Below are 14,394 nucleotides of genomic sequence, written 5' to 3' on the forward strand. Positions count from 1 at the left end.
GTTCAATGTTTAAGCATTTCTGGTTATTAAAACCACAAAAATTTGCCAAGTGTCTGGCTTAAGAAAAACTGAAAAGCTGAATCAGAAAACTTTAAAAATCTCTAGTAGAGTATTATTTTATAACCAGACTTTATTAGCTACACTTGTAAAATTATACTCTTTGAGATACATAAAAATTCCAACAAACCATCCAGCTATTCACAGCACACTATTATAGCAATTTAAAAGATAGAAAAAGTAAACTCACCTGAGCTCCTATTGCACTGGTTAACCTGAAGATATACAAAACTATGTCTAAAAATGGCTGTAAAATAAAAATCAGAAGGCACAGAATTAAAAAGAACAAAACTGCCTACACTGATAGCTAATAAACATGTTAAATACACAATGCTAGTCAACATTCAACACATAATTGTCAACATGTAGAGTTCTCACTATGTATAAGGTACTGTACAGTATGTAGCTTGATGAATACATAAAAGACACAATTCTCATTCTCAAGAAGCTCAAAATGGAGACAGCCTGACCAATGTCTGCCGCTGCTGCTGCCAAGTTACTTCAGTCGTGTCCGACTCTGTGCGACCCCATAGATGGCAGCCCACTAGGCTCACCCGTCCCTGGGATTCTCCAGGCAAGAACACTGGAGTGGGTTGCCATTTCCTTCTCCAATGCATGCAAGTGAAAAGTGAAAGTGAAGTCGCTCAGTCATGTTCGACTCTTAGCGACCCCATGGACTGCAGCCTACCAGGCTCCTCCATCCATGGGATTTGCCAGGCAAGAGTGCTGGAGTGGGTTGCCATACTGACCATCAATTAGGGAAAATATTTACCACTTTCCATCAACTAAGATTGCTCTACTGTGACAACTAATCATTTCTTACTTAGCAATTTCTCAGTGTAGTATAAAGATGCAAGAAAATGATCTGAGTTATAACCCCAAATCTACTACCTGTTTTTCTGGTTTCTATATATCTTCATCTGAAAAATGAGAGACTCTTTCTGCTCTTGATGTTGGACTCTTTCTGCTCTTGATGTTGGACTTTATCACATCTATATGTTGAAATATGTTGAGTAAGTTTATAAATCTAATTTTATGATCTAAAACTGAAGCTCCTAAAACTAAAACAACATTAACTTACTGCTCTTCACATAGAGACAATTTAATTGATGTAAAAGTTGTACATATTTTGAAGTGTTTTTCAAGAAACCTAAGCTGTGTTCATTTAAGTCCACAGCCACCTTTTCTAATATCTACATCATTACTAGGGTAGGTGGGTTGGTTCATAACTGGCTTGTACTAAGATGAACCTCTTCTTTCCTATCTTATGAACTATCAAGAAGTTAGGCATACTTACCTGTACATATAAAGTTCAACTGCACTTAAATTACTGACAAAAATAATGATTCAATTTAAGACAGAGTTCAAACAATTACATATTTTATAAAGTAAATCTGCTGTAGTATATAGCACCACTACAATTAGTTTGTTAACATTTTTCTTTATTGCAGATGTGATAAGTCCTGAGCTATGGACTAACTCAAGTGCCAAGATGTAATAAAGAATGCACAACAAGGTCTACAAAATTACAAGAATAATATATACAGCACCTCTCCTTCCCAACCACCACATACACACACGGAGAATAAACTTTAAAATGTGGTAAAAGGCAGAGGAAAAAGGCAGCTGGATTACCGAGCAATTTGTTGCTACCTCAGTTTCTAGAGTTTGGATCAGTAAAGACTTAAAGAGAGCTAAATAAAGGACAAAGTTTGGTATGAAGTGAAAAGGCATCTTAGTAGTAGGCCTGTCAAGAGGGGTAAAGTTCTTGTGAATACACATTACTTTTCTAAGACCTGCCTATCCTTCTTCATCCACATGGTTGAAGAGGGAGTATTCCTAGTCTTCCATTGTGACCCAGCCCCTTGTATACAGTTTTCTGTCTCAAGACTGGATACTCAGACCAACTGTGGCCCAAGGCAAGATACTATAAGTGGTCCACTTTGAGACAAGCTCCGACCACAGACCAAGAGCAGTCATGTGGATCAGATGGGGGATGGGGCATCTGAGAGGAAGGGGGCGGGGAATGCTAGGCAGACAGTCTTCGAGATGACCACTGCACCTCCCAGCTAATGCAGGAAGTAAAGGCAAAGAAAATGGCTTAATGAGAAAATCACAGCAAAAACTGTAAGGATGTGAGATAAGAATAGTAAGAGCTGATACAACCAGCATGAAGAAAACTGGTTAAGGTCAGAGTCAAAAGCTCTGGCAATATTCTGGAAAGGGGAAAAAACAGTAATTAGAAAAACTGAAATATACTAATATCTTATGAAACTTTTTTGACTATTACTTACATGAGCTATTAGAATTAGAAATACTGAAGCACAGAAATGAGTAGGAAGATGTCCAAGCCTAGGGTTATGGTTGTGCATTAAAAATAAATTGACCATTAAACTTTAACAACTGCCAGAAGTACACAGATCAAAAGTCAAAAAATCCAAGTTTCTGCTATTTTACTGAAATCAGCCCGCAAAATTCTCATAAAATCTTTATGAGACACTAAATTCTCAGTTCTTGGCCAAGGCACCTCACAATAGTAACTTAAAAAATTAAGTAGTTGTAATTAAAATCATTATTAAGAACTTTATAATATTTTTATAAAAGCATTAAATACTTATAGGCTGCTGTCATGTTCATCATATACATTTGCTTAGATTCAAAATTCAGCGAATTAACAACAAAAACAGACAAACTTACCTTACTAAGATTTGAATACAGATCAACTACACTATTGCAGAACTTTTCTACATCTTGCGTAAGTAGCTGGTCTGGATTAGCTATTCTGTTGTCCAGATTTCCCATTTTATAATATGTGAAAGCTCTAAAATAACAAGAAGAAGACGACTTTAAAACAAATGATTCTAAACAACAACAACAACAACAAAATCACGTTATACTATGCAGTGCAAATTTGTAGAAACAAAAAAATTTGGAGCTAGAGGAGGACTTAAAGATTGTCCTAATTTCTTTTAGAGATGAAGATGCCAGTCTAGAGAAGGATGGTTTGGCAGTTAATGGAAGAGTAAGGATTAGATTCCAAATAGTTGATCTTTCCATATATGCTTCTGGTTCAAGAGCAATTCACTTGAAAAACATATCTAATAAAAAAGAAACACTTCTATATCTCATTATTGTAAGTGTTATTTTTTAAGTATTTTTAATATAAAATTAGGTTATCACTTACTGGAGATACTCCTCATAGAGGTACTTGGTTAATCTTACTCGGAAGCACAGTTTGAGCTCATTTAACCCAAACTTCAAGAAGTTATTAACCAGAGAAATCTAAAACAAACAAACACAAATTATTTAGTTTTGCTTCATTTCTACTTATGAAATCATAATTTATTTCCCTATCATTGGCTTTGTCCCCAAATCCTATAATTTTTTAATAACTGATAGTCTGAATTGATATATTTCAGTTCTGTTTTACTTAACATTCCCAAACACACAAAGAGAATATGCTACATCAAATGCAATTTGCTATTACCCTTTACTTGAAAATTAATTTTGAAATAAATTAGTATTAATTATGAAAAGAATCTTGCAAATTTTTGCGGTGGGGAAGCTGTGTATAAACAAACAAAAGGCCAAATTTGTCACCTTTTTATTCAATGTAAACAACTTGCTTCAGGAGTACTGACATTTATGCTTAGTATATCTCTTCTTTGCTACTACCAGCACTACAATCCAAGCTAATGGAATTCTATACACACCACATTTGCATCTGTTAAAAAAAAACTACAAGTTTTACACCAATTAATGCCATTTTCTAGATTATTTCTGGAGTCACCTTTACTCTTTTCTACCACTGTATTAAAATTAATTCTTCCATAGTTCTAAAGTCACATTTGCATAAAAATTTTGTCAAGAAAACACTGGTCTGCTGAATCTTAGTCTTTGACACCAATGCTGCTTAATTTTCTCTTTTAGAAGGTTTTCCATGTATGACTATCTTCAAGCTTTATTAAATCTGACATATTTTCTAATAATTAGATTTTACAATCAAGTAAATTTTACAATCAAGCTCCTCCCTATTACTCTTACACAAACAATACTAAAATTCTTATTGTGCCAATAAAATAAACACTCAAGCTAAGAAAATTACTTATGATTTGGACCACTTATCTTTATTTTTAGTAAATCCAGGCAATAAATTCCAATTCAACTTAAATCACGTTAGTGGTTCAAGTAACAGTTTATAGCCCACATCAATGACTCTCAACCAGGATTTCTGCCCTCAGCTCACTGCCTCCACAACCTCACCTTAGCCCTCACAGGACATCTGGCAATGTTTGGAGACAATGAAGACATTTTTTGTCGTCACAGCTTGGGGAGGGATACTACTTCCATCTAGTGAGATGTTACTATGAGAAACCCTGGCCTAAGGGTCAGAAAACATCTTCAGTTGTACATACCCACAAATGATGCAAAAAAACTGATCCAAGCATAATTCCTTTAAGTTTTTCCATCTAGTATAAAGGTTTGCATTGATACATTTCCTATAAGTTACAAAACTAAACTTGAAAAAATTTAGCATATAAATCTTTAAAGAACTTAATAAGTAAAAATCCTTAAAAGATTTTAGTAAGATGCAATTTTTTTCTATGTAAAAATTTTTCAAGAAATAACACTTACGAGAGGCATAGCAGCGATGAAGTTGAATAAGTATTTCTTGAAATCTTTTCTGCTACGACCAATGATACCACTGCAAACCACCACATGCAATGCATTAGTTGCAAAAGAAGCAATATTTGTCACAAAAAAAATTCCTCTGTAAATTTCTAAAATTATTTTTGGAAAATTTTATTGAATCGAATCAATAAAAAAAAGATGCTAAAATCATTTTCTAACAAAAGCTTAAACTTTTGAAATTTTACCATTTAAACAGCTTGCCTGGAAATCACTCTATAAATGCCAAAATTAAATAAGAATGACAGCTAGTTCTTTCCCTCATAAAAATGATCATTAAACAGCATGCTTAATTAAGCAGTCACAAAAGGGGTTTTATATGGTGAAACAATAAACTTTACAGACCCAGGAGTGGATTACTGTGGATAAAACAAACTAGTATTTGTTTGTTTTAAATATTTTAACATACTGATTGCCATTTGTATGAACTAATGGCAGGGAGACAGACTAATGAGAGATCAGTAAACCCTTCTTATTATAAAGGGCCAAGAGCAACCGTCTTAAGCTTTGCAGGCCATAAGGTCTCTGCTGCAACTACTCAATTCTGCTACTGGAGAGCAAAAACAACTAAGAAAGCAATTAACTGTGATGATAGTGAGATTTCAATGAAACAAGATCTTTTATCTGTTTTTAATCTATTTAAAATATTTACTGTTTTTAAAAATCCACTAAGAATTTATTTAAAGGATTCTGCTACTTTTAACCTAGAAAGCCATGATATCATTATAAGTAAAGGATCTCTGACTATCAAATGCACTAGTGAAAAAAATATAATTTATTTGATCATGTACTCTTTTTCCAAATAATACTAATATTCCCCAAAGCAAATTAAATATATTTTTAAAAACAATTGTGCTAAATGATTCAAACCTAGCTACACACACACACACACACACACACACACACACACAATTGACTGGGATACACACTGACAGAGAAATAATTTGCTTTTTATGAGGGAGTAGGTGAATAATGCCAAGTAACATGAACTGATCTTTTAGGGCAAAAAAATTCCACGGTCAAAGAAATTTGGGACAACCTCAGTTAAAGCTAACAAATTTCTTTACCAAAGAGCCTCCCAAAGCTCTCAAGTATATTATACATTGTAAAACTCTCTGAGATAGTTTTGTAGCACTGTAGCATTTCCTTCACCATAGCTAAGATTCCAAAGAACATATTTTGGGAAATGTTACTCTAGACCAATAGAAAAATTAATGATCCAATCTTGACATAGCTGCTAAAAATTTAAAAAGAAGAAAAATTTAAGCTGAACTAGAAAAAAGTTAAAATAGAACCACACAAAAACGTTGTCTACAGCAATAAGAATATTAGAGATGAGAAGCAATTAAGACAGTACAAAAGTTTAGAGGTTTAAATCAAAACTGAACCAAACTTCACATAAAATCAAAGTGCTTTAGTGCTGCCCAAGCTGTGAAACACACAAGATTATCAAACATTGGTAAAGCACATGCCATCATTCAGCAATGGTTTACCATTGGAGTAGCAGCTATAAATTTAAAAAATGGTTTCTTGAATAAAGCTTTATTTCTGCTTATTATTCCGCTGCAAAAGAAAAATAATCATCAATAAAGAGTAACTTTATAGTAGTCCCAATCATAATTACTTCTAAAACATATAGGAATTAAGATAGTTTGGTAATTTTAAAATGCTACTTACAGCCAAGTGGGTGGAAATAAAATATACATTTATGATTACATATGGCAGTATAGAGGAACACAATTTGCCAAAATACATCTCTTTGGCCTCAGGCTAGTTTTAGGCTGATTATTTTTAAGAAACAGAAGTGTCAGGAAGCCTTTCTTTTTTGACTTCCCTTTAGCTGCCTAAAGAATTTAGAAAAAAGGGCCTGCTCCTAGGACAGAGCTATGACCACATTTATCTGCAAAGCACATGGGCCAAATGTGCTGAGGGAATCAGATATCAGAGTCCACTCTGAGTCCACTCTAAGTCTGGGCCCCAAGGCCCAGCTAACATTTGTTTACCAAACATTTATTTTTCCATCTTCATATAAATTGCCTGTCTCCCCTGTAAAGTTCCAAACCACTACCCCTAACACCCTCATCTGTTTTTAGCTGAAGATGGTCTTTAAGATGAGGGCTTTGGCCATTTTGGAGAGTTATTAAGTTCTCCAGGGTCTCTCCCATGTATATATGTTATTAAAATTTTGTTTCATTTTCTCCTGTTAATCTGTCTCATGTCAATTTAATTCTTAGATCAGCCAAAAGAATCCAGGAGAGTACAGGAAAATTTCTTCCTCTCTAGCAACAGCAACAAGATATGAAGGATTACCTTCCATATCATAGAACTGTCAACCTCTACCTATCCTATTAAAATTTGCCCCATTCCAAAGACATCAGTCACTGCTAACAAGTAAGCCTAAAAAATGTAAAGCATACTAAAATTAAGCACATCAAGGATCATAACAAGTCTCTTTGAGACTCTATTTTAGCAGACGTGTATATGAATCTAAACACACTTTGGAAGAGTCAAAACAAATTTACTATGTAGCTTTAGTAGCAGGTTAAACAAAGTGTTACTTTTTCAAATCAAATTGTTTTATATTACGAATTCACAGTATCTTAGAACTTGAAGTATGACCAAATATCAAATATCTCATGCACAGCAGAAGCTCAAAAACATTCAGGAGAAAGTTAACAATTAACTTTTTAAATTTTTAGAGCAGAGAAAAGTTTATTGCAAGGTCAAGCAAGAAGAACGGGTGGCTCGTGCTCAAAACCCCCTGACCTCAACAATTAACTTTAAAACAACTGCTTTAGAACCCATGAGTGTATGTTAAGAATATAATGAGAAATGGAATATTTCCTGTCATATCAGTAAACAAAGGATGTCACAGTCATCAGCAACTGAAGCCACCACAGAAGGTTAAGCTGACAGTTCTCAGGAAGGAAAGAATACCTGCCATCTAGCAGCCATCAGGCTGCAGCTGCTCCTACAACGAGCTCTGATGAAAGCAGGCTCAGGATGTGAAAAACAGAACGCTGGCCCCAGATAGATGAGGTGCATATTAAAGGAATGATGAATTTCTGTGAGCCCATACTCTTGCATTTTCCCATACATAGAAAAGCACTAAATTCCTTAACTTGGGATATTTGGTTTTCTTTAACTAACAATAACCTCTTGATGTTCAGACTACCTGCCCTTTGCTGCAAAACTTCTATATAACCTGGCTCCTCGCCTCGCCTCCTTGGAGTAGTTAGTTCTCTCTGGGTCACTGGAGATGCTGTCTCCCAGGTCTGAAGTCCTAAAAATTCCCACCGAATAAAACATAACTCTCAACTTTTAGGTTGTGAGTAATTTTTTATGTCCATGATAAGGAGATCCTCGTACTATTCTTGCAATATCTCAGCAAGTTTAAATTACAGCAAAATAATATGCTTCTTAAAACTCTTAAAATTTTTTGTTTTCTTACTTTCTCTACATCTTATAACTAAATTTTAAAACTGAGTACCCAACAAGTTGATTACTCTGGCAGAATTATAAGCTGGCTCATGCTACGCAATAATTTCCTCTTATCTATCATCACCAATTCATCCACCACCTACTCTTAGTCTAGTCAAGGCTATGATTTTTCCAGTAGTCATGTATGGATGTGAGAGTTTGACTATAAAGAAAGCTGAGTGCCGAAGAATTGATGCTTCTGAACTGTGGTGTTGGAGAAGACTCTTGAGAGTCCCTTGGACTGCAAGGAGATCCAACCAGTCCATCCTAAAGATCAGTCCTGGGTGTTCAATGGAAGAACTGATGTTGAAGCTGAAACTCCAATACTTTGGCCACCTGATGCAAAGAGCTGACTCACTGGAAAAGACCCTGATGCTGGGAAAGATTGAGGGCAGGAGAAGGGGACAACAGACGATGAGATGGTTGGATGGCATCACCGATTCAATGGACATGAGTTTGAGTAAACTCTGGGAGTTGGTGATGGACAGGGAGGCCTGGTGTGCTGCAGTTCATGGGGTCACAAAGAGTCAGAGACGACTGAGTGACTGAACTGAACTACTCTTAGTAATGCATTTTCTCCAGAGCATTCAATCTTTGAGAAAATTAAAATAAACATCTATTTAATTAAAGTTGGAAATCCCTAGTTTAGAAAATTAAAAATTATTCTTTTAGGTTACAAAAACATGAAATCACAAAATCTGAGTAAAAGGGAAAAACCTTTTAAAAATAATCTTCTATACTATACCATGATTGTGCAGGGTTCTTTATAGGTATCATGTGACATATTCTACATACATATCTAATATAATGTTCACAGTGGATGTAACCTGTTATTTTTGCCACAGGTAATTAATAATGCTATACTTAGGAAGCCTATTTTTATTAACAGATATGGCAGTTAAATAATAAGTAAAGCCAAAGGAAAAATATATAAAATTCTATAGTTTGTAAAAGGACATAAAAGTCTTCTCTATGTTAATTATACAAAGGACTCAAATTACTTGTGCACAAAGCTCACAGAAAGAGAAATTAGCAATGAAACTGACCTTGCTAAAGTTGATGTGCTAGCAGCAATAAACAAACACTTCAATTATAGTAACGCTTTACTTCTCAGGATTCTTTAGAAGATTTCTCACTGGGACACACACACACACACACACACACACACACACACAAACCGGCCAGACTCTCCCTACAAATTCCCTTCAGGGAAACCAGACAATCAACAATCCCACAACTTGGCTTCTGACAAGTTAAATATGAATACATAGCCAAGAGTGACTGCTTGAGGAAAGCTCTAACATGAATGACAAAGATCAGAATAACAAAGGAGAGTGACAGTCAAAGACTTGAAAGAATGACTACTACCAAAAATGAACATTTGCACAAAAAGACAGTACTTGGAAATAAGACAAAAATTCACTGCATGATAAAAGAGAGCTCCTAGAATATACAATAAAATGTCAGAGATGTAAACAGAAGAGAAATTACAGGCAGATGATCAGTCCAGGAAGTCTAACACTCAACTAGTAAGAATTCCAGAAAAAGTAAAGAAAAACAATGGAGAGGAAGAACTTTTTTAAAAACACAAGAAATTACTTTGGAATGAGACTGAAAGAGCCTAGTACAATGACAAGGAATGCAAAAAAAAATTCACACTAACATTCAGTGAAATGCCTAAGCACTAGCAATACAGAATCGATAATAAAGAAATAATAAAGCTTCCAAAGGAGGTAAAAGCAGCTCTGCTCCTAAGGGTGGGCAACCAGCACAGGAATGGGCCTAACACCCAATGTGGAAACTGGATCAGTAGTTTCTAACCCTGGCTACACAGTAGGATCATCTGGATGCTTCAAAAAAGGAATAACTAATTGAATCAGAATCCCGAGGGGTAGGCCCAGGCATTAGTAGTTCTCAAAATTCCCCAGGTGAGTCTAATTATTCTGCAGCCAGGGTTGAGAACCACAGAGCCCTATAGAAGACAATACGGTGATGCTTTCCACATTCTGACAAAAAGTGATTTCCAATTTAGAACGCATAAATAAAGCTAAATTATCAATCACGTGTGAGAACAGAAGACTCTATCAGACCTACAAGGCCTCACAATTTTACTTCCCTTGAAACCTTTTTTCAGAAGACTGCATCTGCCAAAAAGACAAAGGAAAGTGAGGAAGAGGAGAATCAAAGATCCAGAAGACACGAGTTATTCAGTGCAGGGGAGGAAGATGAAAAAAATTCCTAAGATCATGATAAAAGTAAATCCAAACATGACTGGTATTTAATGGAGCTAAAGCACAATCAATCCTGATGAGAGCAGGAAGACAGAAAACTAACAAGAGGTATGGGGAGGGATGGTAATAGAAATAAAAATCAATAAGTTATCTGCTGTGTTTACAAAATTGAGATTTTAAAGTGTTGACAATAAACTTGAGCTGAATTAGTAAGTAGGCAAAACATTAATGTACACAAAAACCTGTAGTTTATAAATGCCAGGAAAAACAAAAAGTTGTATGTAAAAGAAACTACCAAAGAAGAGCATGCGGCTCACCTATAAATAATAATCAAAATTATGTAAACAATAAATTTTGATTTAACAAAAAACTGTGATACAACATTGAGAGAATGAGTATGGACACGCATAGGACTGTAAAAGAGCCAACTCTCATCTTCTAAGAGATACACACATAGTGGCTAAAAATAAAAACCTAGAGACAGCAACGTAAGTATGTTACAATGAAATGCAGACAAAGTAAGAGATGAAACAGTAAAAACAGAAGGCAGTTGGCTCCAGGAATCACAGAGGATTGATGGTTTTGTGATGAAGTTCTGTAAGGTTATTTGACATTAAACTACATTCATGTTTTACTTCTTAAGCTATCCATATAGTATCTTGATTAAAATAAAAAGCCATGGGGCTAACCAAAGGATTCAGGGAGTCCTGAGTTGAATACTGGATCTATACCCCATTGACTAGCCTGCCAGGCTCCTCTGTTCATGGAATTCTCCAGGCAAAAATACTCGAGTGGGTAGCCCATTCTCTTTTCCAGGAGATCTTCCAAACTGAAGTCTCCCTCACTGCTGGTGGATTCTTTACCATCTGAGCCACTAGGAAAGCCCCGGGACACCCATTCACGTATTCTAAGGCATGTGGAATTTACATATTCAGACATCTGTGGTTGAGGCCTTACTCCCATGCAGACAACCTTCTTAGTTTTCCTAGAGACAAGAGTCAGAAAATATCTGCATAAAACATTCTTCCTCTCCTACAAACCCTCTTGTCAGAAATCAAGGATGTCAAAGAAAAAAAAAAAACCTTCAAAATTTCTGAGCATTTAAAAATTTTAAGTACTGTCATTTAAAAAGTTATCTTAAATGTTTTTAAGAAATTTTCTGATAAAATACTACATACCAAGAAAATTTCAAGAAAAATATTTTTACTGACATTAAATTGGCATTATCACAAGGAATAAATCCTTTACTTACAGATAAAAGTTAATATCACAACTGTTATTTTTGTTTTTAAATTCAAAGTCATCTATTACAGCAATTAATAATAAAATAAATGTACAAAGACTATAAAAATATACACAAAGCACTAACTTCAGAAATTGAAGAAAATGCCTTATAATTTTTGTTTAATAAACATTCTCAATATTATTCCCTAAAATGCTTTGATATTTTCCTCAAATTATCTCATTAATATCAGACATCCAATTTGGTGACTTAAGTTCCCATATAGCACATTCCTTTTTTTTTTTTTTCTTTTTGGCCACGTCACACAGCACATAGGATCTTGGTTCCAAACCAGGAATCAGATCAGTGGCCCTGCAGTGGAAGCACAGAGTCTTAACCACTGGACCACCAGGGTGTCCCATAATTTTCCATTTACTTGTCTCTGACCCTCTATAAACTGCCAGCTCTGCTAGGGTCTCTCCTGTTCACTAACAGGTACATCCTCATCTCTGCCTATGGCACAAGGGAGACAATCAATTAATATCTACTAAATAAATGAACAAAGACATAATTTGACTTAGGTTATTTATGCCTAATTAGAATCTATTTCTTGCTTAATATAATGGTTAATTTCATACAAAAGGGAGGAAGATGAAAAGTACCTTTCAATGAGTGTCCCATTTTGAATCATCCAAACATCACAGTATGTTCGAGACACCAGCATAACAGCAATAAGTATCAAGTAACCTGTCTAAAATAAACCAGGTATAGTAAATTAATTAAATGCATTTCAGAAAGTTAAAAGAAACATTACTCTGATAAAGATTTTTTGTTTCTAAATTCAAAGCTTTGCTCTAGCTTACTGTAGTTGGCTGACATTTTACTGATAGGTAAGTTTTAAAAATAATTTTGAAAGAAGTTTAAATATATATTACAAATGGAAAAGGCCTTGTAGATCAGCTAATCTAACTTTTTCATCCAGAATTAAAAAGCGCTTCCAGCTCAAGATGGTGGAGTAGAAGGACGTGCCCTCATCTCCCTCATGCGAGAACACCAAAGTCACAAGCAGCTGTTGAACAACTATCGACAGAAGGATGCTAGAACCTACCAAAAAGAGACACCCCACATCCAAAGACAAAGAAGAAACTGTAGCAAGATGGTAGGAGGGGCACCACAATCATGATAAAATCAAAGCCCATACCCGCCAAGTGGTGACCCATAAACTGGAGAAAAATAATACCAAAAGAAGTTCTCCCACTGTTGCAAAGGTTCTGAACCCCACGTCAGGCTTCCCAGCCTGCAGATCTGATAAAGGGACTAGGAATCCCCAGGGTATCAGACCTTGATGGCCAGTGGGATTTGATTATAAGACTTCCATAGGACTAGGGCAAACAGAGATTCCAGTCTTGGGAGGGCACAAACAAAACTTTGCACACACCAAGACTTATGTGCAGAGACCATCATGAGAAACGCTGGGCTGGATGCAGCACAAGCTGGAACCAAGATTGCCAGGAGAAATATCAATAACCTCAGATATGCAGATGACACCACCCTTATGGCAGAAAGCGAAGAACTACAGAGCCTCTTGATGAAAGTGAAAGGGGAGAGTGAAAAAGTTGGCTTAAAGCTCAACATTCAGAAAACAAAGATCATGGCATCCGGTCCCATCATTTCATGGCAAATAGATGGGGAAACAGTGGAAACAGTCTCAGACTTTACTTTCTTGGGCTCCAAAATCACTGCGGATGGTGACTGCAGCCATGAAATTAAAAGACACTTACTCCTTGAAAGAAAAGTTATGACCAACCTAGACAGCATATTAAAAAGAAGAGACATTACTTTGCCAACAAAGGTCCATCTAGTCAAGGCTATGGTTTTTCCAGTAGTCACTTATGGATGTGAGAGTTGGACTATAAAGAAAGCTGAGCACCGAAGAATTGATGCTTTTGAACTATGGTGTTGAAGAAGACTCTTGAGAGTCCCTTGGACTGGAAGGAGATCCAACCAGTTCATCCTAAAGGAAATCAATCCTGAATGGTCATTGGAAGGACTGATGCTGAAGCTGAAACTCCAATACTTTGGCCACCTGATGTGAAGAGCTAGCTCATTTGAAAAGACCCTGATGCTAGGAAAGGTTGAAGGTGATAAAAGCGGACAACAGAGGATGAGATGGTTGGATGGCATCACCGACTCAACGGACAGCACTTTGAGTAAACTCTGGGAGTTGGTGGTGGACAGGGAGGCCTGGTGTGCTGCAGTCCATGGGGTCGCAAAGAGTCAGACACGACTGAGCGACTGAACTGAACTGAACTGAAGACTCAGAGGAAAGGAGCAGCGATCCCACAGGAGATTGAAACACAAGTCCCTGCTAGTGCTGGGCGGGCTTCCTGTGGAGGCATGGGTCAGAGGGGTCCCTACAGGGATGTGGGCACTAGGATGGGATGGTCCCTTCGGTGTAGACCCTCTTGAAGGCCACCATTAACAAGAATCACATTAAAAAGTGAATCCTAGGCAGGTCAACGGTTTGCCTTGTCAATGACAGAAACCAGCAGTATAACCTAGACTACCTGAATTACAATGTATTGTGATTGTCCTATGTTTTGAATATGCAACTCTAATAAAGAAAAATGACAACTACCAATATACAGTTATCAATAAATACTGAAGCCTAAAATTTTGCTTAAGTAGAATAAATTTGGTTCAGTTTGTTAGAAA

The 14,394-nt window shown here is 36.0% G+C and overlaps 1 protein-coding gene across 3 annotated transcripts in view; it reads right to left on the reverse strand.

Annotated features, from left to right (window-relative positions):
- The window catches only part of ABCD3 (ATP binding cassette subfamily D member 3), a 79,240-nt gene that overhangs the window by 27,144 nt on the left and 37,702 nt on the right, over positions 1-14,394 (reverse strand). For all 3 annotated transcript variants that reach the window (XM_068963114.1, XM_068963119.1, XM_068963125.1), the window contains exons 4-8: positions 12,342-12,430; positions 4,693-4,762; positions 3,242-3,339; positions 2,755-2,878; positions 248-304 (exon numbers count right to left, since the gene is read on the reverse strand). In XM_068963114.1, coding sequence (XP_068819215.1) covers positions 248-304; positions 2,755-2,878; positions 3,242-3,339; positions 4,693-4,762; positions 12,342-12,430 — 438 coding nt within the window. The remainder of the gene's footprint in view (positions 1-247; positions 305-2,754; positions 2,879-3,241; positions 3,340-4,692; positions 4,763-12,341; positions 12,431-14,394) is intronic.

Source organism: Capricornis sumatraensis, chromosome 2, assembly GCF_032405125.1.
Source record: "Capricornis sumatraensis isolate serow.1 chromosome 2, serow.2, whole genome shotgun sequence".
NCBI classification, from domain to species: domain Eukaryota; kingdom Metazoa; phylum Chordata; class Mammalia; order Artiodactyla; family Bovidae; genus Capricornis; species Capricornis sumatraensis.